At 48.8% G+C, this 25,608-nt stretch overlaps 3 protein-coding genes across 6 annotated transcripts; 1 reads left to right on the top strand and 2 right to left on the bottom strand.

Moving 5' to 3' along the window:
• Nucleotides 1-1,387: 1,387 nt before the first annotated feature.
• On the bottom strand, nt 1,388-2,152 carry LOC138841688 (bolA-like protein 2). The gene is made up of 3 exons (XM_070042463.1): nt 1,992-2,152; nt 1,800-1,897; nt 1,388-1,528 (listed from the first exon to the last, which is right to left on the bottom strand). The coding sequence occupies exons 1-3, from the start codon at nt 2,052-2,054 to the stop codon at nt 1,429-1,431; spliced, it is 261 nt and encodes an 86-aa protein (XP_069898564.1). The 5' UTR covers nt 2,055-2,152; the 3' UTR covers nt 1,388-1,428.
• A 4,691-nt stretch (nt 2,153-6,843) lies between these two features.
• LOC138841712 (sulfotransferase 1A1-like) lies at nt 6,844-10,329 on the top strand. 2 transcript variants are annotated; one of them, XM_070042525.1, is made up of 8 exons: nt 6,844-6,979; nt 8,071-8,219; nt 8,332-8,457; nt 8,544-8,641; nt 9,105-9,231; nt 9,325-9,419; nt 9,848-10,028; nt 10,139-10,329. In XM_070042525.1, the coding sequence occupies exons 2-8, from the start codon at nt 8,072-8,074 to the stop codon at nt 10,249-10,251; spliced, it is 888 nt and encodes a 295-aa protein (XP_069898626.1). In that variant the 5' UTR covers nt 6,844-6,979; nt 8,071; the 3' UTR covers nt 10,252-10,329. The 2 variants fall into 2 exon arrangements, with proteins under 2 accessions (XP_069898626.1, XP_069898625.1); XM_070042524.1 differs by having other exon boundaries at nt 8,068-8,219.
• Nucleotides 10,330-10,471: 142 nt separating this feature from the next.
• Nucleotides 10,472-24,115, bottom strand: LOC138841713 (SAGA-associated factor 29). 3 transcript variants are annotated; one of them, XM_070042527.1, is made up of 10 exons: nt 24,033-24,115; nt 20,638-20,728; nt 18,012-18,087; nt 16,600-16,672; nt 12,797-12,861; nt 11,781-11,910; nt 11,566-11,712; nt 11,443-11,478; nt 11,194-11,356; nt 10,472-10,678 (listed from the first exon to the last, which is right to left on the bottom strand). In XM_070042527.1, the coding sequence occupies exons 2-10, from the start codon at nt 20,710-20,712 to the stop codon at nt 10,562-10,564; spliced, it is 882 nt and encodes a 293-aa protein (XP_069898628.1). In that variant the 5' UTR covers nt 20,713-20,728; nt 24,033-24,115; the 3' UTR covers nt 10,472-10,561. The 3 variants fall into 3 exon arrangements, with proteins under 3 accessions (XP_069898628.1, XP_069898629.1, XP_069898630.1); XM_070042528.1 differs by lacking the exon at nt 24,033-24,115 and adding an exon at nt 23,814-23,848; XM_070042529.1 differs by lacking the exons at nt 18,012-18,087; nt 20,638-20,728; nt 24,033-24,115 and adding an exon at nt 17,129-17,735.
• Nucleotides 24,116-25,608: the final 1,493 nt, after the last annotated feature.

The raw sequence follows: 25,608 nt of genomic DNA, 5'->3' as shown, positions 1-25,608 counted from the left end.
AAAGTCTGTGAGAGTCTGAGAGACTCTTATCTCCAACAAACCACCAGAAAAACAAAAGTGGTGCTGTGGCTCAAGTGGTAGAGCACTAGCCTTAAACTGAAGAGCTGAGAGACAGCAACCAGACCCAGACTTCAAGCCCCATTTTAAAAAAAAAAAGAAAGAAAAAAATAGCTGGAAGTATGGTTTTCAATTGGTGAAGCCCCTGTCTAGCCAACATAAAGCTCTGAGTTCAAACCCCAGTTCTATACCCCACAAAAAAGAAGAAAAGCTACTGAGACAGATGGGGCCCTCTACCCACTCAGTCTCCAGGGAGAAGACATTTCTTCTCAGCCCCGAGCTCTAGACAGAACTCCCAGAATGAGAGCTCCCTGCCTTTTCTGCCCACACTGCTACTCTGGGGCCATGGAGTCCACACTCTGCTGCTCAGAACTCTCTCTCATGATCAGGAAGCAAGGAGAAATGCAAAGGGAGAGGCTGCCCCCACAGTGAAGAAAGGCAGGGGGCAAGTGCCAGTGGGAAGCTGTTGTTAAGGGAATGAACAAGCCGGCTACCATAGACCTTACCCAGGAGCAAGAGGCAGAACAATCTTTGGCTGCAAGAGTTAGCACAGGTGGGCCAAAGCTGACAGGAAAGTAGGAGGTAGACCTGGTACATTCACAGGGCTTAGGCGCCAGTTCTCTACTTGCCAAAGGCCATAGCAGACATCTTTCCAACTCTAGGTGAAGGATAAAATGATCAAGAGGAACTTATATAAGGAAAAGCTTAGAAGCAATCCAATAAACTTGATCCTGCTTTTCAGATGAGAAAGCCGAGACGTAGAAGACTTGCTTGCTGAAGGGCAGACTGAATCCTGGACTAGGCCTTGATACTGCACACTGTAACTGTCTTTTCTGCTTTCTGTGGCCTCCACTTGCCCTAGCCTCTCAAAATAGCACAGGCAGAAATAGCACTGTTAGGTCCTAGCAAAAGGTGCTTGAGTGTGGGGTAGTACTCACGATTCAATTTGTTCAAGACAGGAATATCACAGGGCTGTTGAGGTGGGTGGCACCCAGGTCTTGGTTCATACTGTGTTAACTCCATCAAAAGCTTCATACTCAGCCCTTTTCTATACAATGCCATATTAGAAAGAGATATTTTGGTAAAGAACTTCACGAGTCGGGATGTCCCCTGTCCACCCACTTGGGTGGGAGCAGGAAGCCCCTGCTGTGTGGGGATTAGGGTGGACAGTACACACCGCTGGAGGTCTAGAGGCTTGCAAAGTTAAGTCCCAGGTAGGACTTAGGACCTAGAGGTGCAGATACGCAGAGGAATTTGTCCATGGTAAAACAGGGATAGAGTAGAGCGTCCCACCCCCCGCCCCCAACAGTGATACAAGAAGCAACCCCGATTTATGTTTATGTCATTTAATAGCTGAGCAGGCTCCATCCCTCACTTCCGACACTCCCGTCTCCACTGCTCTGGGGTCAGGGTTTTCTGCTCAAGGGCATGGATGCACTGCAGCTCCTTCGCTAGGCACTCATTCACCAGCCTGGGGGAGACAGGGCGGGACATCGATGGTCCCCGAAGCCAGCGCGACCGCGGAGCCACCGCTTTCCCCGAGCTCGTGGGAATTCCCCGCGAGCCGTGGGAATCTCCGATGTCCACACAGTCGCAATCCAAGCAGCGAGGCCCGCAGGGGCGGCCGCCGGGGCCGTGGGCCTCACTGCGGGGCCGAGGGCCCCGGGCGGAGGGGGACGGGCTGGCGGCCGGGCTTGGGGCCGGCCCGGGGGCCGCGCGGGGTGAGGGTCGCAGTGGCTCACCGGTGTCGCTGAAGCAGTGGCTTCCCTTCGAACTTAGCCGACACGACGAGGACTCGGAAGCTGGTGGCGCAACGGCTGCGCGTCGTGTCCTCCACTTCCTACGGGGCGGGAGAATGGACGCGGTCGGCGCGGGCCCGCCCCCGGAGCCCTTTGGCCCGCGTCGCGTCGGGGCGGGCCCGGCGGCTCACTCACCACGTGCTCCGCCTCCAGGCCCCGCAGCAGCTTCTCCCGGAGGTAGTCGGCCGTGAGTTCCATGGCCGCAACCCAGCGAGGGCGGCAGCCCGGCGGGGACACGGCCCCACCTCGGACGGGCCACACCACGCTCCCGGTCAGCTGGAGCCGCTTCCGCTTCGGCGCTCACTTCCGCCCTTACTGGAGAAGCTGAAAGGCGGCACTTCCGCCCTCACGCAAACCAGGTTTTCTGACAGCCGAGGGTGGCCGCGCCTTTCACTGCTAGCCAATCAGAATCAGCCTGAGGACGGGCCCTGCGGCGGCCGACGCTGATTGGTTCGCGCTGGCAGCTTTCAGCTCCGTCCGGAGTTCGGCGGCTTGGTGTGCACCTGTTCTTTCTGCCAGAAGAGGGTGCCCTAAGCTGCGTTTGATTTCCAAGAACTTCTTGAGATATGGGCAACTGCAGCCCCAACTGCGGAAGTACTAGATTAAAAAGTCTGGCCGGAACCATAGAGCTCCATAAATAAGGATTCAGTAGCAAGAGCAGGAGGCCCTGAATTCAAGCCCTCGTATCGATTCACACAATCAATAAATACAGTTTAGGGTGGACTTTTGTGATTGAAAGCCTGTGAGCCAAGCCATGCACTGGGGGGCTCAATCCTGTAATCCCAGCTACTCAGAGGGCTGAGATCTGAGGATCGAGGTTCAAAGCCAGCTCAGGCAGGAAATTCTGTGATACTCTTATCTCCAATTAACCACCAGATACCCAAAAGTGAAGCTGTGGCTCAAAGTGATGGGGTGCTAGCTTTGAGCAAAAAAGCTTAGACACATCACCCAGGCTCTGAGTTCAAGCCCCTTGCCTTACAACACACACACACACACACACACACACACACACACACACACACACACACACACCACACACACACACACACACACACACACACACACACACACCCCTGTTAGCCAGGCTCTGGTGGCTCACATCTGTCATCCTAAGTATTCAGGAGACAGAGATCTGAGAATTGCAGTTGGAAGTCAGCCAGAGCAGGGAAAGTGTGAGATTCTTATCTCCAATAAATAATTAACAAGCAAGAAGTAGAGCTGTCACTCAAGAGCACCAGCCTTAAGTGAAAAACAGCTCCCAGGCCATCAGTTCCAGTTTTACACACACACACACACACACACACACACACACACACACACACAGCCTCAATGAATGCTTAGTGAATCTGAAACTATTTTCACTCAAGCCAGAGGGAGGAGCACTTTTTTTTGAGGGCCTTTTCAGGATCCTTCTTTTGCATGAGTCATTGATATGACTGGTGTCCACACATTTGCCACACTCCTTTTCTTGCTATATAAGCAAACTTTTCATCTTTGTGAACCATTTGCAAGTACCCTTTGCGCTGCCACCTGGTGTTGCAGGATTGAGCCCCATAAGTGGCTTCCTGGAGTGTCATTTCTTGCCTACCTCTGATCTTCATCATTTAAATCACATGGAGCTGGGCACCAGTGGCTCATGCCTGTAATCTTAGCTACTCAGGAGGCTGAGATCTGAGGATCATGGTTCAAAGCCAGCCTGGGCAGGAAAGTCTGTGAGACTCTTATCTCCAATTAATCACCAGAAACCATAAGTGGTTAAACATTCTTTTTTTGGGGGGGTCCAGTTGTGGGGCCTGAACTCTGGGCCTGGGCACTGTCCCTCAGCTCTTCAGCTCAAGGCTAGCACTCTACCACTTGAGCCACAGCAACACTTCCGGCTTTTTTTTTCTGCTTATGTGGTGCTGAGGAATCAAACCCAGGGCCTCATGCATGCAAGGCAAGCGCTCTACCACTGAGCCACCTTTCCAGCCCATGTGGTTAAAGATTCTATGTGACTAGAATAGAGTTTAAGCAGACAGACTAGCACAATGAACAAATGACTAGAGAGATTTTGTGAGCCAAAATGTCCAGCTGAGACTGCATTCTAAGGATGACAAGAATTATTCAGCAGAGGAATGGTATGACCTGATTCACAATTTCATCCAGATCAACGTTGTGTCTGTGGCTCAGTGGTAGAGTGTCACCTTAAGCTGAAGAGCTGGGGGACAGTGCCCAGGCCCAGAGTTCAAGACCCATGACCAAAAAAAAAAAAAAAAAAAAAATCACATGGAGCTGGTAACTGGAAGGAAGCAGAGGAAGGTGGAAGTATAGTCAGTAGCAACAGAAGCATCCACATCTCCTCCTGGCATTGGCAGTAGTAGTGTTGACAGGACCAGCAATGCTAGTAGCAGTAGCACTGAGAGGCAGTTGAAGAGTTCCAGAGAGGGCAGGGGACCAGTGGCTCATATCTGTAATCTTAGCTACTCAGAAGGCTGAGATCTGAATATTGTGGTTTGAAGCCACCTCCAGCAGGAGAATCCATGAGACTCTCATCTCCAGTTAGCCACCAAGTGCCAGAAGTAGAGGTGTGGTTCAAGTAGTAGAGCACCAGCTGTTATAAATGAATTCTATCCCAAAAAAGAGAGAAGCCACATTTTGAGAGATTGGATCAGGAGTCTATTAGAAAGCCAGTGTCTGTGAGCAGACACATATCCCCCCCCCCCAAAAAAAATTTGCTGCCTTGAAGGCACTCAATACTGTTAGGAACTGAGGGTAGAAAAACAATCTCAACAAATCAGATCAATTCTAATGGAGAGTTGAAGAGGGACCCCATGGCTGGGCAGATCTGGGAACCTATTGTCCAAGTCCCTGTTCATCTATTTCTAGGAATTCAGGCATGCCTGTCACCTGAGAATGGGGGTGGGAATTCACCTCTAAGAGTTTTCAGAAATTCTTCATCATCTGCCAAGATGGCACCAGTAATTAGATCCAATATCAATATTTCACAGCCTTGTGCAAAAAACTGAAGGGACAATACCCAGGCCTTGAGTTCAAACTCCAGCACTGGCACACATACGTTCTCTCTCTCTCTCTCTCTCTCTCTCTCTCTCTCTCTCTCTCTCTCTCTCTCTCTCTCTCTCACACACACACACACACACACACACACACACAAGTTCCAGGGAAACTGGGTACCAGTAGTTCACACCTGAAATCCTAGATACTCAGGAGACCGAGATCTGAGGATCATGGTTCAAAGCCTGCCTAGGCAGAAAAGTTCCCGTGAGGCTATCTACAATTAACCACTTATAAACCTGTAGTGAGGATATGGTTCAAAGTGGTAGAGCACTAGCCTTCAGCAAAAAGAGCTCAGGTGACCAGGCCCTGAGTTCAAGCCCTATAATTAACAAATCAACACAACAACAAAGCTTCCAATCTGTGTTCCTCGAGCTATAAATTGTAGTTTGAACCTAAGACTTTCCCCTTGCCAAGCAAGTGCTCTACTACTTGAACAATGCTTTATCCCTAATTCTCTGGTTACTGAAGCCTGGAGTGGTCAGGGCCCTAGATTTGAACTTGGATCTGTAAGCTAGATCTGTCAATCCTGAACCTAGACCTTGGGTGCTCAAGGGCCCAGTATTTCCAGTGCTGGAAGAATTCTTGCCTACTCCAAATTCCCATCCAGGTAGAGCAAAAGGATCCCTGTCAACTGAATGGTAACAGTATCTCTTGATGCTATTTTTTTTTTGCCAGTCCTGGGGCTTGAACTTGGCCTAGGCATTGTCTGTAAGCATCTTTTGTTCAAGGCTAGTGCTCTACCACTTGAACTACAACTCCACTTCCAGCTTTTTTAGTATTTAGTAGTTTATTGGAGATAAGAATCTCATGGTGCCTGGCTCCAGTGGCTCACACTGTAATCCTAGCTACTCAGGAGGCTGAGATTGGAGAATCATGGTTTAAGGCCAGCCCAGGCAGGAAAGTCCATGAAACTCTTATTGCCAATCAACTGTCAGAAGACTGGAAGTGGTGCTGTGGCTCAAAGTGGTAGAGCACTAGCCTTGAGCAAAAGAACTCAGGGATAGCACCCAAGTTCCACAACTGACCAAAAAAAAAAAAAAAAAAAAAAGGAATCTCATGGATTTTCCTGCCTGGACTGGCTTTGAGTTGTATGCTGGCCTAGAACTGCTATCCTCAGACTTTGATTCCTTGAGTGGCTAGGATTACAGATGTGAGCTGCCAGAGCCTGGCTCCTCCTGATGCTATTGTAGAGACCTGGGTAAGGGAATATAGGTGAGAAGAGGGGCTGACCACATGACCTGCATCTCCCCTGGGTATTCCCATCACTCTGGACTTCCTTGACTTCAGAGAAGGCAGTCCTAGAAATAAGTGCTTATATCTTCCAGTATGGAACTTGGATACTTTTTTTTTTTTTTGGTCAGTCATGGGGCTTGAACTCTGGCCTTGGGCGCTGTCCCTCAGCTCTTCAGCTCAAGGGGAGTGCTCTACCGCTTGAGCTACAGCACCACTTCCAATTTTCTAGTGCTTTATTGGACATAAGAGTCTCATGGACTTTCCTGCCCGGACTAGCTTTAAACTGAGATCCTGAGATCTCAGCCTCCTGAGTAGCTAGGATTACAGGCATGAGCCACTGGTGCCTGGCTGAACTTTGATACTTTTGATATCAAGACCTGCCTGAAGCCAGCAGGAAAGTGAATGTCCTTAATACCTTCTCTCTTCCTACTGCCCCATTGGACCTAGATAAACATTCATCTGTTGATTGACAGTCCTTGCAGGGGTAGAGTTTAGGTGATTAAGGCAGGAGCTAAATCACAGCTTAAAATATAAACAAGCCACCCTTTGGCCTTCTACATAGTTTTTCTTAATTTCCCAATGGGCTGTACCCAATCTTGTGGTATCAGATTGTTGTTAGTTTGCTTCCTGATGGGGTGGCTCTTTTGGACATCCCAACTCCACCCCTTCCTTCCAAGAGTACAGTCAGTTCCAGTCCAGGCTCCACCTCCCTACAACTTGGGACTCAGAAAGTGTGAACTCAGAGCAGCTCTGCACTCCTGACAGTGCAACCCTGCAAAGCCACTGCTCCCCAACTGGACCGAAGGAGATCACAAGGCAGGATCCTTCCAAATCTGGTGAGTGAGCTCTTCACACACACTCCCTCCCCCAGCCCTACCACCTAGTCTGCCCCAACAGATTCCTTTTTGCTCCCTTGCTGAGGCCTCTATCCTCCCTTGCTCTTTCCCTGCAGATTTTTCCAGAGCAGAAGACAATTCTATTCTCTCGAGTTCCCCTCTGCTCTTCAATTTTGCTCACTTTATCCCAAGATAAAGTCAGTGGATTCACCAGCTGTGTTTGTTTAGAAACAAGCTGGAGCTTGTGTTTTCAAGTGGAATTTCAGGATTAGTTGGCCAGAAATGTTTCCATAAATTAACAGGTAGCCCAAGCAGTTCAAGGCAGGGAACAGGGGCTGGGAAGGTGGCTCAGTTGTAGAGTGCTTGCCTTGCATGCATGAGGTCCTGGGTGCTTAGCCTTGAGCTGAAGAGCTGAGGGACAGTGCCCAGGCCCAGAGTTCAGACCCCATGACAAAAAAAAAAAAAAAGAAAGAAAAAAAAAGACAGGAAACAGATGGAAGAAACTCTTGGGTATAGGCTTGAAGCAAAAGTAGGAACTACTAAGAAGTAAAAAGCTGGTCCATAGCTTAGCTATTCAGGAGGCTAAGAGCTGAGGATCACAGTTGGAAGCCAGCCAATAAAGGGCAGTAAAGTCCATGAGACTCTTATTTCCAATTAACTACCTAATAACCAGAAGTAGTGCTGTGGCTCAAAGGGCTAGAGCATTAGCTTTGAGTGGAAAAAACTCAGGAGCACACCCAGGCCCTGATGCAAGCTCCAGGACTGGCCAAAAAAAAAAGTATCTGCTGGAATCTTCTGGAGAGTTGCCAATTTACACTCCCCTCCGCCAAGTACTTCACTTGGCCCCTGCTGTGGTGCTGATTGGGATCAGAGAAAGCTGTGCAGGCAAGCCCAGGTTATGGCAGAAGTGCAGTTCTGAGCAGTTATACCAGTCTTTTCGATCAAGCTCCACCTCCTGTTGGCTTGGGAAGCTTGGCCAAATTGCTCAACCCTTAGATACCTCTGAGTCCAAACCCCAAAGGAAGGGTTCAGGAAATAGTACTGTGACCATTTTAACATAGTGGACTGGGCTTTGTTCCCTGATGCAGCAGCATGGAGCTACTCCCGGACTTCACCCGCCCACCGCTGGTGCATGTGAAGGGAATCCCACTCATCAAGTACTTTGCAGAGGCAACTAAGTTGATGAAGGATTTCCAGGCCTGGCCTGATGATCTGCTCATTAGCACCTACCCCAAGTCTGGTAAGTGGGCAAGCTCGCTCTCTTCTCCCAGGCTGTAGTCCTTACTTTGCTGATCACTTTGCAGGATCAGCTACTCACTCAACACCTTTCCCCCTGATGTTCCTCTTTCCAGGCACCACTTGGGTGAGTGAGATACTGGACATGATCTACCAGGGTGGTGATTTGGAGAAGTGTCGCCGGGCCCCCATCTACATGAGGGTGCCTTTCCTTGAGTTCCAATGTCCAGGCATTCCCTCAGGTGTGTGGAGGGGAGCTGGGAGTGAGTGCCATGGCAGGAAGTGGAACCTGGCCTCAGCTCACTTGACCTTCCCTGCCCACCCTTAGGTCTACAGTCTCTGGAAAACACACCAGCGCCACGCCTGATCAAGACACATCTACCTCTGTCCTTGATCCCCCAGAGCCTGCTGGATCAGAAAGTCAAGGTGAGCGGGCAGGAACGCTGGACACGCCAGCTTTGGTCCTGTTTGGGGAAGGATTCCTCTAGTCCTGTGTCATTGTGAGGACATATGCCTGTCTGTTAAAGACCAGGAAATTGAGACATTCACCTGAGATGTCCAGGTGTTCACAGGACACTGGGGAGCGGGGCGGGGGAGGGGGGGGGGAGTAGGACCCAGGTCTGCCTTGTTCCAGTCTGAATGAGGTGTTATTGACGGAACAGATTAGAATGAAATATGCCAGGACTTTGGTATCAAAGTGGGGTTTAAGGCCAGCCTGGTTGTCTCATATCACAGAATCTCAACCAGTCAGTCTCAGCCTGCTACCACACCTAGAGAAAACTTCTAAACTGGATGCTGACAAGGGAAACAGGAAGACAGAATGCAGAGCTAGGACTAGTGGGGGGTGCAGTATGGTGAGGATTTGGGGTATGGGGGTCTGCCCCTGCAGGTTATCTACATTGCTCGCAATGCAAAGGATGTGGCCGTCTCCTATTATCACTTTTACCACATGGCCAAGGTGCACCCTGACCCTGGCACCTGGGACAGCTTCCTGGAGAAATTCATGGATGGGAAAGGTGGGTCTGACTGTGCAGGAAGGAGGGGGCTGGAGCTGAGGGGCAGCAGCTAACACTGAGCCCAGCTGTGTTTATGCCTGTGTTGCTCCCCAGTGTCCTATGGGTCATGGTACCAGCATGTGCAGGAGTGGTGGGAGCTGCAACACACCCACCCTGTTCTGTACCTCTTCTATGAAGACATGAAGGAGGTAAGACCACCTGCTGATGCTTCCTTCCCTGTGGCAGCTGGGGAACAGGAAGCCCAGAGGGCCTTAGCCCTTGTACCCCAGGATTTCCCTCTTCCCTCTCATGCTGCCCATCAGCTCAGCAGAGGACACTGATGACCCTTATCACCCATGCTCCTGCTTCTCTCTCCGTGATGGGGTACCAGCTGGGGCCCCAGAGATGAAAGACTGTCTCTATCTTCTCCCAGATGGGACATATGGTACTCAGGGCACAATGTCAGGCTAGAAAGGGATTACAGTACTGTCTCAGAAAGATGCCCAGAGTCTTGGAGCTGGGCTTGAGTTCCTCAGTGCAAGTGGGCAGCTCCCGGTACCCTTAGAGCGGGTAGACTTCTGGCGTTTGCCCAAGGTACAATCCAAACCTCCACTGAAGGATCCTTCTGCTACTACAGAACCCCAAAAGAGAGATTCGGAAGATCCTGGAGTTTGTGGGCCGCTCTTTACCTGAGAAGACCATAGACTTAATCGCCCAGCACACATCTTTCAAGGAGATGAAGAAAAACCCTATGGCTAACTATACCACATTACCTTCTGAAATCATGGACCACAACATTTCCGCCTTCATGAGAAAAGGTATGCCCCATCCAGGGTGGGTATTTGGGGAGAACAGATGGTTAATAGCAAGTCTATCCTGGGGGCCTCCTCTTTGGCTGAAACTCCTTCCTCCTTCTGTCCCCATCCAGGGACCACAGGAGACTGGAAAAATACTTTCACTGTGGCCCAGAACGAGCGCTTTGATGCCCACTACGCTGACAAGATGGCGGGCTGCAAGTTCACTTTCCGCTCTGAGATCTGAATGTGTCGTCAGGAGTCACTCCAAAGGAGTTTGACAAAACCTGATCATGACCTCAAGAATAAAATACGATGTGTTCAACACAGAGAGTCTGTTGGAGAGCAAGCGAAAACCTGAGCCATTGAAATCAGACTGGACCCTCTCTCCACTGCAGGCTCCCATCTCCACATGCCCTGCTGGTGGAGGGGAAAGCTGGAAAAGGAAAGCCCTAGGAAACATGGAGTAGGAGGGGGAATATTTATTTGATGATAGGAATCCTTTGTTGCCTTCTCCCTCGGGGATGGCAGTGGCAGGCTCAAGTTTGCAGGCAGCTTCATTTTTTCTTGGGCTCCTTACAAGCCACCACGTACCTCTGGGCCACATTCAGGGGAGGAGAGTAGCCGTCTGCATAGGAGGTATCTTCAAAGAGGACCGAGTAGTCATCCTGGGGCTGGCAGGACACACGCAGGAGTGGGTCGGAGGCATCTAGGCCTGGACAGCCTCCTCCCAGCCCTAAGCTATAGATGGGGAGGGCGAGTGCTCTCACACTTTTCCACTCTGGGAACAAGAAGCCAGTCTCTGTTGCTCCAGAGCTCTTCCTCAGCTACTCCCCAAACAGGGAGTTGAGAGGACAAATGCAGGGAGAAGAGTGGGGAGTGGCGTTGGTGGGGTGGCTCAGTTGGTAGAGCACTAGCCACTGAGTGAAAGTATCAGAGACTGAGTTTGAATCCTGGTCTTGAACCAAAAATAATTACTAAAAAAGGAAAGAGAAGAGCAGGGAAAAGGTGTGTGTGTGGGGGGTGTCACTGCTCCCCAACTCCCAGTGCAGAATTGTAGGAGGGCTGTTGCTGTTAGGATGCTGGGGTAAGGACTCAAGGACAAGCCAGGAGCCACAGTGGGGTCCTGGAGAAAGAAGCAGGACAGGGCTCTGGTGCATGGAAGGCCCCTTGGTGGAGACTGCCTTACCCGCTGAGGGGGCGTGTGGATCAGAGCACGGTAGAAGCAGGTGGTTTGGGGGTACAGTGCCAGCACAAGTTGCTCCTTCTGGAACAAGGCCTCAGGGTCCGTCTCAGGGTTAGCCTTCCACTGGGGCAGTGGGATGATGCGCCTGCGGCTCAGGGTGTGTCTCCTGGAGGGGGGGGAAATGCAAGCCATGGCTCTGGGAGGCTCCCCCCAGTAGCCTGCTTTCCCCTCCCTTTTCCCCTGGACACTCACTCTTTGCCTTCTTCATCAATGTCATCCACCTCGTACCTGTGGGTGACAAAAGGAGACGCCTGAAGCAGTGTAGAGTGTGGGGAAGCGGCTGTGGGGAGGCCAGACAGCTGGCGGTCCACTCACTTGTTGGTGGCATGGCTGTAACTGACCACCTCGGCCAGGATCCACTGCTCATCGCCATCCACAGCCTTCACCCGAGCAGCCACCTTGTCTCCGGGCTTGGCCACATAGTCCCCTGAGGCTGGAATGGCACCACAGAGGGGCGGAGGCCTACAAGAGGAGGCAGGGTCAGTCCAGCTCCTGGACACCAGCCATCCCTGGGCGGCTCCCAGGCTCACTTGTCACCAGGCTTCCCAATCCACAAGGGCAGGGTCATGGCTGACTGCTGCAGCAGTGTCATCAGCACCCCTCTGCGCATGGTCTTCCGGGGTGGCTCTGAGTCGTTGTACAGACCTGCGATCTTGGCCGCTGTGGGGAGGAAGGGGCCCGAGGCTCCTGAGTGGTACTGTGCCAGTGCCACCTCCCCGCTTGGCAGTGGGCCCAACCACATGCGCATCCCTTCCACTAGGTGGCTGGGGTTGGGGAGAGGCAAACTAAACTTCTAAGAAGTCAGGATGGCAGTCATTCTCTTTAGAAGCAAGTAGAAAGGTATGAAGTGGGGGTTCAGAGGGGCTGGTCATAAACTTAGGTACTTGCGCTCGGGCTGGGTCAGTGGGAAATCTCATGGAGTGGGACCCCTCTGCAAACTTTTCTATGACTATATAGGAATTATGCAGAAGTTGAAAAACAAAATACCCAACATGGACCCTTGGTCTCAACACACCCCTCACTACCTCAAAACAAAATAGCATGTGGTCACCACACTGGGGATGAGGAGGGCAAGAAAAAGGAAGGAGGGGCTGGGAAGGCGGCTCAGTGGTAGAGAGCTTGCCTTGCAAGCCTGAGGCCCTGGGTTCGATTCCTCAGCACCACATAAGCAAAAAGAAAAAAGCCAGAAGTGACCCTGTGTAGCTCAAGTGGTAGAGCGCTAGCCTTGAGCTGAAGAGCTGAGGGACAGCACCCAGGCCCAGAGTTCAGGCCCCACAACTGGACCCCCCCAAAAAAAGGAAGGAAAGCCTGTGTCTGAGAGACTCTGGAAGCCAGTACACTACCTAAACCAGCCAGGTCTCACACCATGACAGTAGGCAGGTGTAGTTACCAAGAAGGCTATGGCCAGAGCCTAGAGAAGGTGACAGGGTGACAGGTTGGGTAGAGTCATCTCTGTCTGTGGGGAGAACGACTCTCCTTGGCCTGTTTCAGAGGTGAGACTGCTGTGTGCAGCCCTCTCTCCTCCCTGAACATCCTTCTCACTTACCAATCCGCCTCTCTTCCAATAGAGACTTGATCTCAGCAATCTTGTCCAGTGCTTTGCGGAGGATGCTGAGGGCAGAGAAGCAAGAAAGGAGGCGGGTGAAGCACTTGGCAATGAGCTCCCTTCTCTGCTTAGAGCAGAGCTCTTGAAGCCAGCTCTGCTAGAAGCCACTGACATTAAGTGGAGTGGGACGCTGCAGAAAGATGACCCATGTGTATATATGTCACAGTGACCCACAGTAATGGAGATGGAAACTCCTTTGTCTACTGGCATTTTCATGTCTGAGTGGAACACATCACGTGCCTGTGGTGATGCTTGGGGAGACAATCCCACTGTGATAGCCTGTCAGAAAATGGAGACCATGCAGCCACGTACAGCACACTGCACTTGACCATAACAATAACCACAGTGCCATTGCTATAGGACTCCTTATATTGCACTTCAGGCTATTTTTTTTTTATTTTTTTGTCGGTTGTGGGGCTTGACTCTGGGCCTGGGCGCTGTCCCTCAGCTCTTCAGCTCAAGGCGAGCGCTCTACCACTTGAGCTACAGCGCCACTTCCGGTTTTCTGGTGGTTAATTGGAGATAGGAGTCTCACGGTCTCTCCTGCCCGGGCTGGCTTTGAACCGGGATCCTCAGATCTCAGCCTCCTGAGTAGCTAGGTTTACAGGCGTGAGCCACCAGCGCCCGGCTTCAGCCCAGAAACGTTTAAGATTCAAAAAAGTATAATTTTAGCAAGAACTGCAAAGTGGGCCCTGCAATTACCAGATGAGCTTTTTACAAGCTTACCTCTGGGCAAGTTAGAGCCAGAGCCAGCACACATCAAACCAGATCCAGAATATTTTTGCTTGGCTAGCCGTGAGTCTAGAAAAGGAAAGCTCACTTTTTCACTCTCAAATGAAGAGCCAGGAGTGTGGTTCATGGTAGAGCACTTGCCTAATATTTTGACCTCAGGTTTTATATCACTGGCTGCTTTCCGCCTCCCCCCCCATCTCTGTCTCTGACACACACACACACACACACACACACACACACACACACACACACACACACACACACACACACACACACACACACACACACACACACACACACACACACACACACACACACACACACACACACACACACACACACACACACACACACCCCTTGAGTCACTATGTCTTACTCAAACCATTGCAGCCCAGGTGAATGAAAAAGGGTTAAATTTAGGCCAAATGGTAGGGAGGTCTGCAAATTAAAGTGAGCTGGAAGACACTGCCCATCAGAATCTCCTGTCTCTGTGAGTTGGCACTATTCTATTCTGCACCAGCCTGCCACAGGGAGCCCCATCAGACCTTTGTCTAAGGGGGAAACCTTGGAATTCTGAACTTTCTTTCCACCAACTGGCCCACTCATCTGATCTTAAAGCTACTCTGAACCCATCTTGGTTCTTCATATCATGCGTACTGTCCTGTCCACCTCTAATAGCATCACAGCCCTGGGCTCTTAACTGTCCCAGAACCGCATCCAGACCAGTCTTTTTCTTTGTTGCTTTGAATTTTCACTGGCTTCCCATGACCTCCAGGATTAGGCTGAGATATAGGGGACCATTAGGTTCTGCCCTAGTCATGCTGGTCTGCTTCTCATCCCCCTATAGCAACATGCTCTTCAGACTCTCTCTCTCTCTTGCCAGTCCTGGGGCTTGGACTCAGTGCCTGGCACTATTCTGAGCTTCTTCTGCTCAAAGCTAGCACGCTACCACTTGAGCCACAGTGTCATTTCTGGCTTTTTCTGTGTATGTGGCACTGAGGAATTGAATCCAGGGCTTCATGCATGCTAGGCAAACACTCTACCACTAAGTCTTCAGACTTTCTCTGGCTTTTTCCCACTGTCTTGCTGCCTGGACTGCCTTCCTCATCTGCCTGATTCCCAGCTTACAGCCCAGATCAAGTTCTTCCTATTCTCTGAGCCCTTTCCAGATCCATCTCTGTTATAGGCCAACTATGCTATCCTGCAACTGTTTACCTAGGATGTATCTCCTCTCTGAATTGTGCTTTTGAAGGCAAAGTCCTCTCTAGTCTCATGACGTCTATGGGGATGGCCCAGTGCCACAGCTAGATAAGCACCAGCCAAGCCCTAAAAGAATGGCCATGGGGTCTTTTGCAATGCTTACTTAGTGTGCTGACCTCGGAACCCATGGCTGAAGCCTCTGAATGCAGTTATTACATTCTCCTCCTCTTCCCCCTCCCCTTCCTTTTCCCTCCTCCTCCTCTTCTTCTTCTTCTTCTTCTTTTCTTTTTGCTTATGTGGTGCTGAGGAGTCAAACCCAGGGCCTCAGGCATGCAAGGCAAGCACTCTACCACTGAGCCACTTCCCAGCCCCCCCCCTTTTTTTTTTTTTTTGGCAGTCGTGGGGCTTAGGCACTATCCCTGAGCTTCTTTTGCTCAAGGCTAGCACTCTGCCACCTCAACCATAGCACCACTTCTGGCTTTTTCTGTTTATATGATACTGAGAAACTGAACACAGGGATTCGTGCATGCTAGGCAAGCATTCTACCGCTAAGCCACATTCCCAGCCCCTTAGTTATTACACTCCTAACTGCAGTTGCCATTCTTAGTGTCATAAAATAAATTCCTTGGGTATAACAGTTATTACAAAGTAAATAGATAAAACAGGTAAGGAGCTGGGCACCAGTGGCTCATGCCTGTAATCCTAGCTATTCAGGAGGCTGAGATCTAAGGATCATGGTTCAAAGCCAGCCTGGGCAGGAAAGTCTGTGAGACTCTTATCCTCAAAACCAGAAAACAGGAAGTGGTGCTGGCTGAAAGTGGTAGAGTGCTACCCTTGAGTGAAAAAATTCAGGGATAGCACTCAGGCACTGAGTTCAAGCCCCAAGACCAACCAAAACCATCCAACTAAACAGGTAAGGCTTACATAATAGCAGTAATAACTAAACTCATCCTAATCCTCTGATATATATTATATAAAACAAATGAGTATCCTATGGCAAAGCACTATTATATCACCTAGTAGGGTATTAAAGTCTATAGTCACAAACATGGACTTTGGGTTTAAAATTGTGCTTCATGGCTAGGAACCAGTGGCTTACACCAGCAATCCTAGCTACCCAGAGAAGGCTGACATGTGAAGAATTGCAGTTGGAGGTCAGTCTTGCCAGAAAAATTTGCTAGACTCCATCTCCAAAATACCCAACAAAAGCAGGGCTGGAGGTGTGGCTGAAGTGATAAAGCACTAGCTTAGTGAGTGTAAGGCCAAGTTCAAACAACCACAACAAAAAAATTAGGTATTCCCAGTAGTTCTATGGCTTTTTGCAGATTTTATAACCCCTGTGGGCTTCAGTTTATGACTGAAAAACTGGGGACAATACTACAAAGTATCTAAAAAAAAAAGTGCCGTGAGGATTAAAGGAAGTAAATGTGAAAAGCACATGGAGTGGTACCAGTCACACTGTGCCACACAGTGGTCACTATTACCATCACTGGGCCTCCCGGCAGAGGATGGTCAGAAGAGGTTATGGAAGACCGGATTTTGGCATTTCCTTGCATTCTCCATTTTCTGGTCATAAAAGTGTACTTATTATTCTTATTTTCAAAAGGAGACAACTGAGTTTCAGAGCAAGTAACAGTCCCAGGTCACGTGACTAGTGAATAGTTACGCAACACCTGGCATCTGCAAAGCAGCTGACAGGAGCAGGGAGCAGGGAGCAGGGAGGGAGCGAGGGGGCTGTCTTCTCCACAGCTGAAGAGGCCAGCTGGGCTGGGCATGGGTCACAGGCAGGGAAGGCTGTAGGCGGTACTTACTTGCACTCAGCCTCAGCATCAGCCTTGGCAGTTGTGTAGAGACCACGCAGCTTTGTCCGGAAATAAGGAGAAACTGTGGAGTAAGCACAGGGTAAGGAGGCTGGGCAAAGGGAGGCAACAGCAATGCACATGGTTTATGGGACACTAGGATCAGCCTCGGGAGAGCAGAGGCCAGAGCCTAAACTGTGGTCTTTGTGGACTGTTTTCTTTTTTTGTGTGCTAGTCCTGGGGCTTGAACTCAGGGCCTGGGCACTGTCTCTCAAGGCTAGCACTCTACCACTTGAGCCACAGCTCCACTTCTGGCTTTTTTGGGTGCTTCCTTGGGGATGAGAGTTTCACAGGACTTTCCTGCTAGGGCTGCCTTTGAAACTCAATCCTCAGATTTCAGCCTCCTGCAGCAGCTATGATTACAGGCGTGAACTACCAGCACCTGGCTTGAGGAGAGCATTTCCATAACACTACATGTACAGTAATGTTTGTTAGCATAAAGACAAAGGTTGAGAGCAGGAGAGCAGAGGGATGTGAGTACCTGTGGGCCCTGGGTACATGCAAGGGCAGCTGGAGGGCAGCTCTGCCCCAGGAAACCCTGGCTGGCTGGGCAGCGGTTCATACCAAGGGCAAATTTCCCTAGATACAGCCTTGCTTTGCTGCCTTCCCAGTCCTCATGGAGGGATTCTGAGGTTTTTTGGTGCTGAGCAATATGTGTTCAGTTTCCTGTCACTACTGAAGGACACACTGTTCCTCTGGCCTCAGGAACAGTTCATTTGGAAGTATGCAAACAAACATGCAAGTATCCTTTGGGAATAGGTTTGGCTTACCCCTCCTTTCTGTGTCCAGATACTCACTCTTTTTTTTTTTTTTTTGGTTGTTCATGGGGCTTGAACTCTGGGCCTGGGCACTGTCCCTCAGCTCTTTAGCTCAAGGCTAGTGCTCTGCCACTTGAGCCACAGTGCCACTTCCAGTTTTCTGGTGGTTCACTGGAGAGAAGAGCTTCATGGACTTTCCTGCCTGGGTTGGCTTTGAACTTGATCCTTAGATCTCAGCCTCCTGAGTAGCTAGGATTACAGGCGTGAGCCACCAGCGGCCAGCATCTTTCTTTTTTCTTTTTTCTTTTTTTTGGCCAGTCCTGGGGCTTAAACTCTGGGCCTGAGCACTGTCCTTGAGCTTCTTTTGCTCAGGGCTAGCATTCTACCACTTGAGCCACAGCACCACTTCTGGTTTTTCCTGTTTATGTGGTACTGAGGAAATCGATCTCAGGGCAAGCACTCTACCACTAAGCCACATTCCCAGCCCTCTTTTCTTTCTTTTTTTTTTTTAGGTCTAAGACTGGGTCTTGACCTTGGTACCTGCTGGTTTTGTTCATTGGCTAGTACTCTACCAACTGAGCCACACCTCCAACCCCTGATACTCACTCTTGTTCTCCGTCTGCATCCGCTCATGAGTCTTCTGAATGTTTACTAAGTTGTGCTCACTCCGTGAACGCTCCTCCTGTGAGGGAGATGAAGAGTATGTGAGGTGCTGGGAATGTGGCTTAGTGGTAGAGTGTTTGCCTAGAATGCATGAAGCCCTGGATTTGATTGCCCAGTACCACATAAACAGAAAAAGCCAGAAGTGGTGCTGTGCCTCAAGTGGTAGAGCCACACAGTACCACAATAAGTAAATATAAATAAATAAAATTATTCCTTTCACCATTCTCATAGAATTTTTAAGGGATTGAAGAATAGTTTGTAAGTGAGATACATGGCAGAAGGGTATCAGGTAACTGGATCCTGAATGAGCAGGAAGGGACAGGGCTGTATGTGGAGATTGCTAAACTGGTACTGCTGCTAGTAATCTAGATCAGCACAGCAGCCAAACCTAACATTCTTCCTGAGGAAAGAGTAGGAGTAAAAGCTACTGACCAATAGAAAGGAGGACTGTAGTCAAGAGGAAGAATGGGTTATGTAATTAGGGGAATCTAGTATCAAGACCTTGAGAGAAGCCAAAAGCAAGAGAATAACTGGCATTCCTTAGTTATATTAGATCCTTGGATGCTTGCCAAGACTATGTCTGGCTTTGAAAGCTGTTAAGATCACAGTCACCTACAACCCTGAGTGGCTTCCTTGAGAGATATAATGTTAGATAAGGTGATAATAGCCACAGTGCCACTTCTGACTTTTTCTGTGTATGTGGTACTGAGGAATGGAACCCAGGGCTTCTTGCATGCTAGGCAAGCACTCTATCACCGAGCTACACTCCCAATGCCACCCCCCACAACCCTTGATCTTTTTTGTCCTTAAAATTTTATTAACTACTTTAAGAAAAGTTTTCAATTTACAAAAATTGAATAGCTACTGGAGAGTCCCAATGTACCAGTTCTCCTCTGTGCAGTTCCCCCCTTTATTCACATCTTGAGTTCCTGTGGTAAACTTTTTTTTTGGGGGGGTTGGTAGGGGGGTTGGTCAGGGGGCTTGAACTCTGGGCCTGGGCGCTGTCCCTCAGCTCTTCAGTTCAAGGCTAGTGCTCTACCACTTCAGCCACAGTGCCGCTTCTGACCTTTTCTGCTTATGTAGTGCTGAGGAACCCAGGGCCTCCTGCATACAAGGCAAGCTACCTTCCCCGCCCCTCCTGCAGTAAACTTTTTAAGTTTTGTGGTGGTATCAGAATTTGAATTCAGAGCCTTGAGCTCTCTCTTGGCTTTTTCTGCTCAAAGCTGACACTCTACCATTTTCATTTCTGGATTTTTGCTGGCTAACTGGAGAAAAAGCCTCTTGGGTTTGTCTGCGTGGGCTGGCTTTGAACCAAGATCCTCAGATCTCGGACCCCTGAGAGTAGCTAGGATTACAGGCGTGAGCCATCAGTGCCTGGCTAGTGTGATTTATTTTATAGCTGATGAACTAATACTGATTCACTATGGCCAAACAAAGGTGGTAGTTTACAACAAGTTTTTTTTTATTTTTCATGTTATACAGTCTGAGGGGTTTTGGCAAATACTTCATGTACCTAACCCTCATATGTCTGTACCAGTACAGTAGCATTCAGAATAGCTGCACCTTCCTAATCATCCTCTAGTCTCCAGCTATTCATCCTCCTATCTCACCCGCCCATCCATCCCATTCATCCTCACACTCTGGCAATAACCTAGTTTTGCTTTTTTTTTGCTACTTAGGAAGCTGAGATCTGAGGATTGTGAATGGAAGCTGGTCTAATTGGAGAGTCTTTTTTTTTTAATTTTTAAAAATTTTTAAAATTTTTTATTTTTATTTTTTTTTGTCGGCTGTGGGGCTTGAACTCTGGGCCTGGGCACTGCCCCTCAGTTCTTCAGTTCAAGGCTAGAGCTCTACCACTTGAGCCACAGCGCCACTTCCAGCTTTTTCTGTTTATGTGATGTTGAAGAATCGAACCCAGGGCCTCATGCATAGGAGGCAAGCACTCTACCACTGAGCCACCTTCCCAGTGCCTTAGTGGACATTCTTATCTCCAATTAAACACCAAAAAGTTGGAAATAGAGCTCTGGCTCAAGTGACAGAGTGCTGTCTCAGGGATAGGACCTAAGTCCTGAATTCAAGCCTCAGGACTGATCCCCACCTCCCCCCACACACACCAAAAAATAAAAAATAAAAATAAAAAAATAGAAGAAGAAGAAGCTGGAATAGATCCCGTGCACAATAGGAAATCCAACAGGAAAAGCAGTCACTCCCAAGATTCCCTTCCCCTCATCTTCATTACATCACCTTAGCTTCTTCTTGACCATCTCCAAACACAAGCCTCCCACAGCTCAGTATCACAGCTCATTTTTCCCTCTACGAGGGACATGTGGCTTTTTTCTTTCTTTTTTTCTTTTTCTTTTTTTGTCAGTCATGGGGCCTGAACTCTGGGCCTGGGCACTGTCCCTCAGCTCTTCAGCTCAAGGCTAGCGCTCTACCACTTGAGCCACAGCACCACTTCCGGCTTTTTCTGTTTATGTGGTGCTGAGGAATTGAACCCAGGGCCTCTGTATGCAAGGCAAGCACTCTATCACTGAGCCACCTTCCCAGCCAGATGTGACTTTTTTCTTACCTGAGTTTGCTTGATCAGCTGATGGAGCTCTGTAAGAAGTTCTGCAATTCGTGAATCAGCAGAAACAAGGGCCATAGTATATGTGAGGTGCCTGATGAAGAGAAAGAACAGAACAGAACTCTGTTAAGGACTACTGTGGGTTGAATTGCATCCCTTCAGAGGACAGGTTGAATGTGATCATATTTGAATGTAGGATCAGAACTGGAGGTATAGTTCCAGTAGTAGAGCGCCAGCCTTAAATAATTAAAGCCAAATGAGGGCTGGGAATGTGGCTTAGTGGGAGAGTACTTGCCTAGCATTCATGACGCCCTAGGTTCAGTACAACATAAATAGAAAAAGCTGGAAGTGGCACTGTGGCTCAAGTGGCAGAGTGCTTGCTTGAGTGAGAGAGCTTAGGGACAGTGTCCAGACCCTGAGTGCAAGCTCCAGGACTGGCCAAGAAAAAAAAAAAAGTGCCAAATGAGAGTCTAAAGCTTTGAATTCAGGTCCCCATATGTGCGTGCACACACACATGCACACCACCCCCATAAACTTCTGAAAATACGATCGTTGCAGATGTAATTAAGATGTTAAGAGGAGGTCATATCAAACAAAGTAGGGTGGACCTTCAGTCTAGGGTAACCAGTGTCCTAATTTAATGAGAGGAAAAGAGGGCTGGAAGAATGGCACAAACATTGCAGCCTTACAAGTGCAAGGTACTGAATGTAATCCCTAGTACCGGAAAAAAAAAAAAAAAAAGGAAAATACACAAGAGACACATACAAGCATGTGGCCCGAGAGGCAGAAGAGACTGGAATTATGTAAGGAATTCCGAAGATTAAAGGCAACTACCCAACCAGCTGGGAAGGCCATGGAACTTACATTCCTTGGGAGCCCTATGAAGAAACAAGCCCAGGTTTTCAAAACTCTTTTTGTTGTTATTGTTGGTTGTGGGGCTTGAACTCTGGGCCTGGCACTGTCCTTCAGCTCTTCAGCTCAAGGCTAACACTCTACCACTTGAGCCACAGCACCACTTCTGGTTTTCTGGTGGTTAATTGGAGATAAGAGTCTCACGGACTTTTCCTGTCCCAGATGGCTTTGAACTGCAATCCTCAGATCTCAGCCTCCTGAGTAGCTAGGATTACAGTCATGAGCCACCAGTACCCAGCTATCAAAACGCTTAAAAGATAAAAACAAAAACAGCTGATGTCTTGATTTGGGTATTGGGCCTTCAGAACTTTGAGGATTTGTACTTTGTGTCATTTACTATGGTAGCCCTAATAAACTGAAATACTGGCAAGTTTTCCTGGAAGTATACTCCACTCCAAGGGTATGTGCATACTCACTCTGAATAAGCAAGCCAAGGAGTATTTATTGAGTGCCTTCTGAAGGAAGTTCTGTTGCTAATGGCCTGACATTTTATTTTTCAGTCACCTTGGTTATCATTTTGGAGTTTCAAAATAAAACTTTTTCTTTTAGTACTGAATGAAACCTAAGACCTTGCACATGTAGGCAAGTGTTCTACTGCTGAGCTATATGCCCAGCCTTTTTAATTAATTAATTAATTAATATTGCCAGTCCTGGGACCTGAACTCAGGGCCTACGCATTGTCTCTGAGGTTGTTTTTGTTGTTGTTGTTTTTGTTTTCTCAATGCTAGCACTCTATCACTTGAGCACTTAGTGCTAATTCTTGCTTCATCTGTTTATGTGGTACTGAGGAATCAAACCCAGGGCTTCACGCATGCTAGCAAGTACTCTACCACTAAGCCACATTACCAGCCCTAATTTTCTTGACATAAGGTTGCAATGAGTTGCTCAGGCAGGCCTCAAACTTGTGATATTTCTGCCTTAACATCCTGAAATCATATGCCTCCATGTTTGACTTCAAATAAGCCTTATATGAAGACCTTGTCCAAATATTAAAGAACTTATTTTCCTTACTGTAGAGGTAACAGCAACTAACTATTGATAAATATCTTGTTGCTGGGAATAGGTGGTTCACACCTGTAACCCTAACTACTCAAGAGGCTGAGATCTGAGAATTGTGGTTCAAAGTCACCCAGATATGAAAGCATATGAGACTCTTACCTACAAGCCACCTAAAAACTAGAAGTAGAGTTGTTGCTCAAGTAAAAGCATGTGAACCTTGAGCAGAAAGGCTAAGGGTCAATGCCAAAGTCCTGAGTTCAAGCCCCTTTACCAGCACAGAATTAAAGGAATAAATAAGTAAATCAAACAAATAACACCTTCAAGGCATTGCTTCATATCCTGGAACTTTTTTTTTTTGGTCTGGTCATGGGGCCTGAACTCTGGGCCTGGGCACTGTCCCTCAGCTCTTCAGCTCAAGGCTAGCGCTGTACCACTTGAGCCACAGCGCCACTTCCGGCTTTTCTCCTTTTGCTTATGTGGTGCTGAGGAATTGAACCTAGGGCCTCAGGCATGCAAGGCAAGAGCTCTACCACTGAGCCATCTTCCCAGCCCTTCTGGAGCTCTTTAGCAGCTCTCTTCTACTAACCCTACCTTATGAAAATATACATTGAGTTATACCAGGCCCTCCATCCCAAACAAAATGGGACATTCCCCCACCCCAACTTTCTTGTCTCACAATATCTAAATCAAATGGCAGCTGTCAAATGAACAACACATCCACAGAAGTACTTGTCAATAAAGTACTTGTACAAAGAGAACATGGTAATATATATACAGCACACTAGGGTAAAACCACAAAACTGCTCAATAGAGAGCCATTATTGTCTATGGGAGCCTGGCTATCCTGGGTCCCTCCCATCTACCCCAATGTCAAATGTAATAGCAAGTTCTGGAAATGCCCTAAGTCCTGTCTGTATACAAACGTCTTGATTTTTTTTCCAAGTAGGTAGTCTTGTCCAGGACCTGCCTGGAGTGCGTTGGATAGGGAAAGGTATTTCAAAGTACAGGCTGCTGAAAAATGGAGCAAACAGATGAAGAAAAGTTGGCTGGAGAAAACGAGAATGAAACGGTTCTTAACATGGACACGCTTAAGCACATCTTAAATCCCAGCTTGTGGCAGGCTGAGGTATAGGATTGTGAGTTCGTGGCCCACCAGGGCTACATAACGAGGCTTTGTCGAAAGAGAAAAAAGAAGAGCACATTTTGGGAGACATCTTTAGGTACAAAATGCTGGTTTTCATGGACATTCATCATTCCAGATCACTCACCAGGTGAATTTCTCCAAAAGTAGCAGGCTGAGTTGGAGATGACAAGAGTAGGGCCCCGCCCCCAAGGCCCCGCCCCTCCAGGCCCCGCCCCCACGTCGCTGCGCACGCGCCGCCCTCCAGGCCGCCTCAGCGAGGCCGAGAACCCAGCGCTAAAGGAGAGCCTCGTCGTGGTTCTCGCGCTTCCCCGGAGGTCCCAGGCCGCGGCCCGACCCCGCCTACCGAGTCTCGGGCGAAACAAGCCACGTCGCGCTGGAAACTACGACGGCGGGAGCAGGCGCGTCCCTCGAACGCTTTCCCAGAGTCTGAGGATGGTTACGCACTGGCGTTCGAAGATTGGCGGCACGTCGAGAACCACACACGCTTTTTTTCCCCCCTTTTAAGAGCTCGGGCCAAAGCGATGAAAGGCTCTGCGCATGTGTGGTCCTCCCTCCGTGACGTGCCGCAATGCCCCCTGGGAAATGTAGTTTTTGTGTTGACACCTTGTTCCCTACACGGATGCACTTTGATTTAACAAAGCATAGGTTGCATAGGTTTCCTACCCACCCCCTGACCCCAGTGCTTTCCCTTACTCTTCAAAGCTTCTACATAAAGCAGACAAATTGAAAAGCGAGCATAGAGTTTTTGAGTAGATGCATGAGGATAGATTGGATCCTCCAAAAGCAAATAGTTGCGGATGGAGGGGACGAGTCTTCATGAAAAGTTGGTATAATCAGCTCAATGTTCCTGTGAATCTAGAAGTGTGTGTGTGTGTGTGTGTGTGTGTGTGTGTGTGTGTGTGTGTGTGTGTGTGTGTATTCCAATACTGAGGCTTGAACTCAGATCCTGGGCACTGTCCCCGAGCTTTTCCCCTCAAGATTGAAGCTCCACAGCTCCACTTCTGGTGGTTAATTGGAGATGAGTCTCACAGACTTAACTTTCTCGGCTAGGTCCTTAAAAAGTGTTTTCAATTTAAACATTTAACAAGCAGATTACTGAATCCAGAAATCACACTTTTCCAGAATCTTCCCAGGATATTAAAATGTGGACATGCAAACATATAACAACAATAGTGTACCTGAAAACTATTCTTGTTTTATTTCCAATGTAATTCCTACAATGTCTTTAATTATATATTGTCCAATTGGTTATTTGATAAACTTGTTTTTTTTTTTTTGGGGGGGGGGGTCTGGTTGTGGGGCCTGAACTCTGGGCCTTGGCGCTGTCCCTCAGCTCTTCAGCTCAAGGCTAGTGCTCTACCACTTGAGCCACAGTGCCAATTCCGGCTTTTTTCATTTTGCTTATGTGGTGCTGAGGAATCGAACCCAGGGCCTCAGGCATGCAAGGCAAGCGCTCTATCACTGAGCCATCTTCCCAGCCCTATTTGATAAACTTGTATAAGGTCAACAGGTAGATATATTCCCTGTACCTAGCACAGTACATGACACATTTTTTTTTCATTTTGCTTATGTGGTGCTGAGGAATCGAACCCAGGGCCTCATGCATGCAAGGCAAGTGCTCTACCACTGAGCCACCTTCCCAGCCCCACATGACACATATTAAACTTCATATTTTTCTTTCTTTCTTTCTTTCTTTTTTTTTGGTTCAGTCGTGGGGCCTGAACTCTGGGTCTGGGCGCTGTCCCTCAGCTCTTCAGCTCAAGGCTAGCACGCTACCACTTGAGCCATAGCACCACATCCGGCTTTTTTTTTCTTCTGCTTATGTGGTGCTGAGGAATCGAACCCATGGCCTGAGGCATGCAAGGCAAGCGCTCTACCACTGAGCCACCTTCCCAGCTCCAGCCCCTAAACTTCATATT

The sequence above is a fragment of the Dipodomys merriami genome, unplaced genomic scaffold (assembly GCF_024711535.1).
Source record: "Dipodomys merriami isolate MVZ:Mamm:240054 unplaced genomic scaffold, mDipMer1.0.p SCAF_328, whole genome shotgun sequence".
Classification (NCBI taxonomy): Eukaryota; Metazoa; Chordata; class Mammalia; order Rodentia; family Heteromyidae; genus Dipodomys; species Dipodomys merriami.
The sequence above is the reverse complement of the archived record's forward strand: the minus strand, read 5'-3'. Positions and strand labels throughout refer to the sequence as shown.

Coding starts and splice junctions, on each gene's coding strand:
- LOC138841688 (XM_070042463.1), bottom strand. CDS start 2,054: ATGGAACTCACGGCCGACTACCTCCGGGAGAAGCTGCTGCGGGGCCTG. Junction 1,898..1,991: donor GCCTGGAGGCGGAGCACGTG/GTGAGTGAGCCG, acceptor CCCGCCCCGTAG/GAAGTGGAGGACACGACGCG. Junction 1,529..1,799: donor CCACTGCTTCAGCGACACCG/GTGAGCCACTGC, acceptor TGTCTCCCCCAG/GCTGGTGAATGAGTGCCTAG.
- LOC138841712 (XM_070042525.1), top strand. CDS start 8,072: ATGGAGCTACTCCCGGACTTCACCCGCCCACCGCTGGTGCATGTGAAG. Junction 8,458..8,543: donor ATGTCCAGGCATTCCCTCAG/GTGTGTGGAGGG, acceptor GCCCACCCTTAG/GTCTACAGTCTCTGGAAAAC. Junction 10,029..10,138: donor TTCCGCCTTCATGAGAAAAG/GTATGCCCCATC, acceptor GTCCCCATCCAG/GGACCACAGGAGACTGGAAA.
- LOC138841713 (XM_070042527.1), bottom strand. CDS start 20,712: ATGGCCCTTGTTTCTGCTGATTCACGAATTGCAGAACTTCTTACAGAG. Junction 18,088..20,637: donor AGCTGATCAAGCAAACTCAG/GTAAGAAAAAAG, acceptor TCTCCCTCACAG/GAGGAGCGTTCACGGAGTGA. Junction 11,713..11,780: donor ATTGGGAAGCCTGGTGACAA/GTGAGCCTGGGA, acceptor CTCCTCTTGTAG/GCCTCCGCCCCTCTGTGGTG.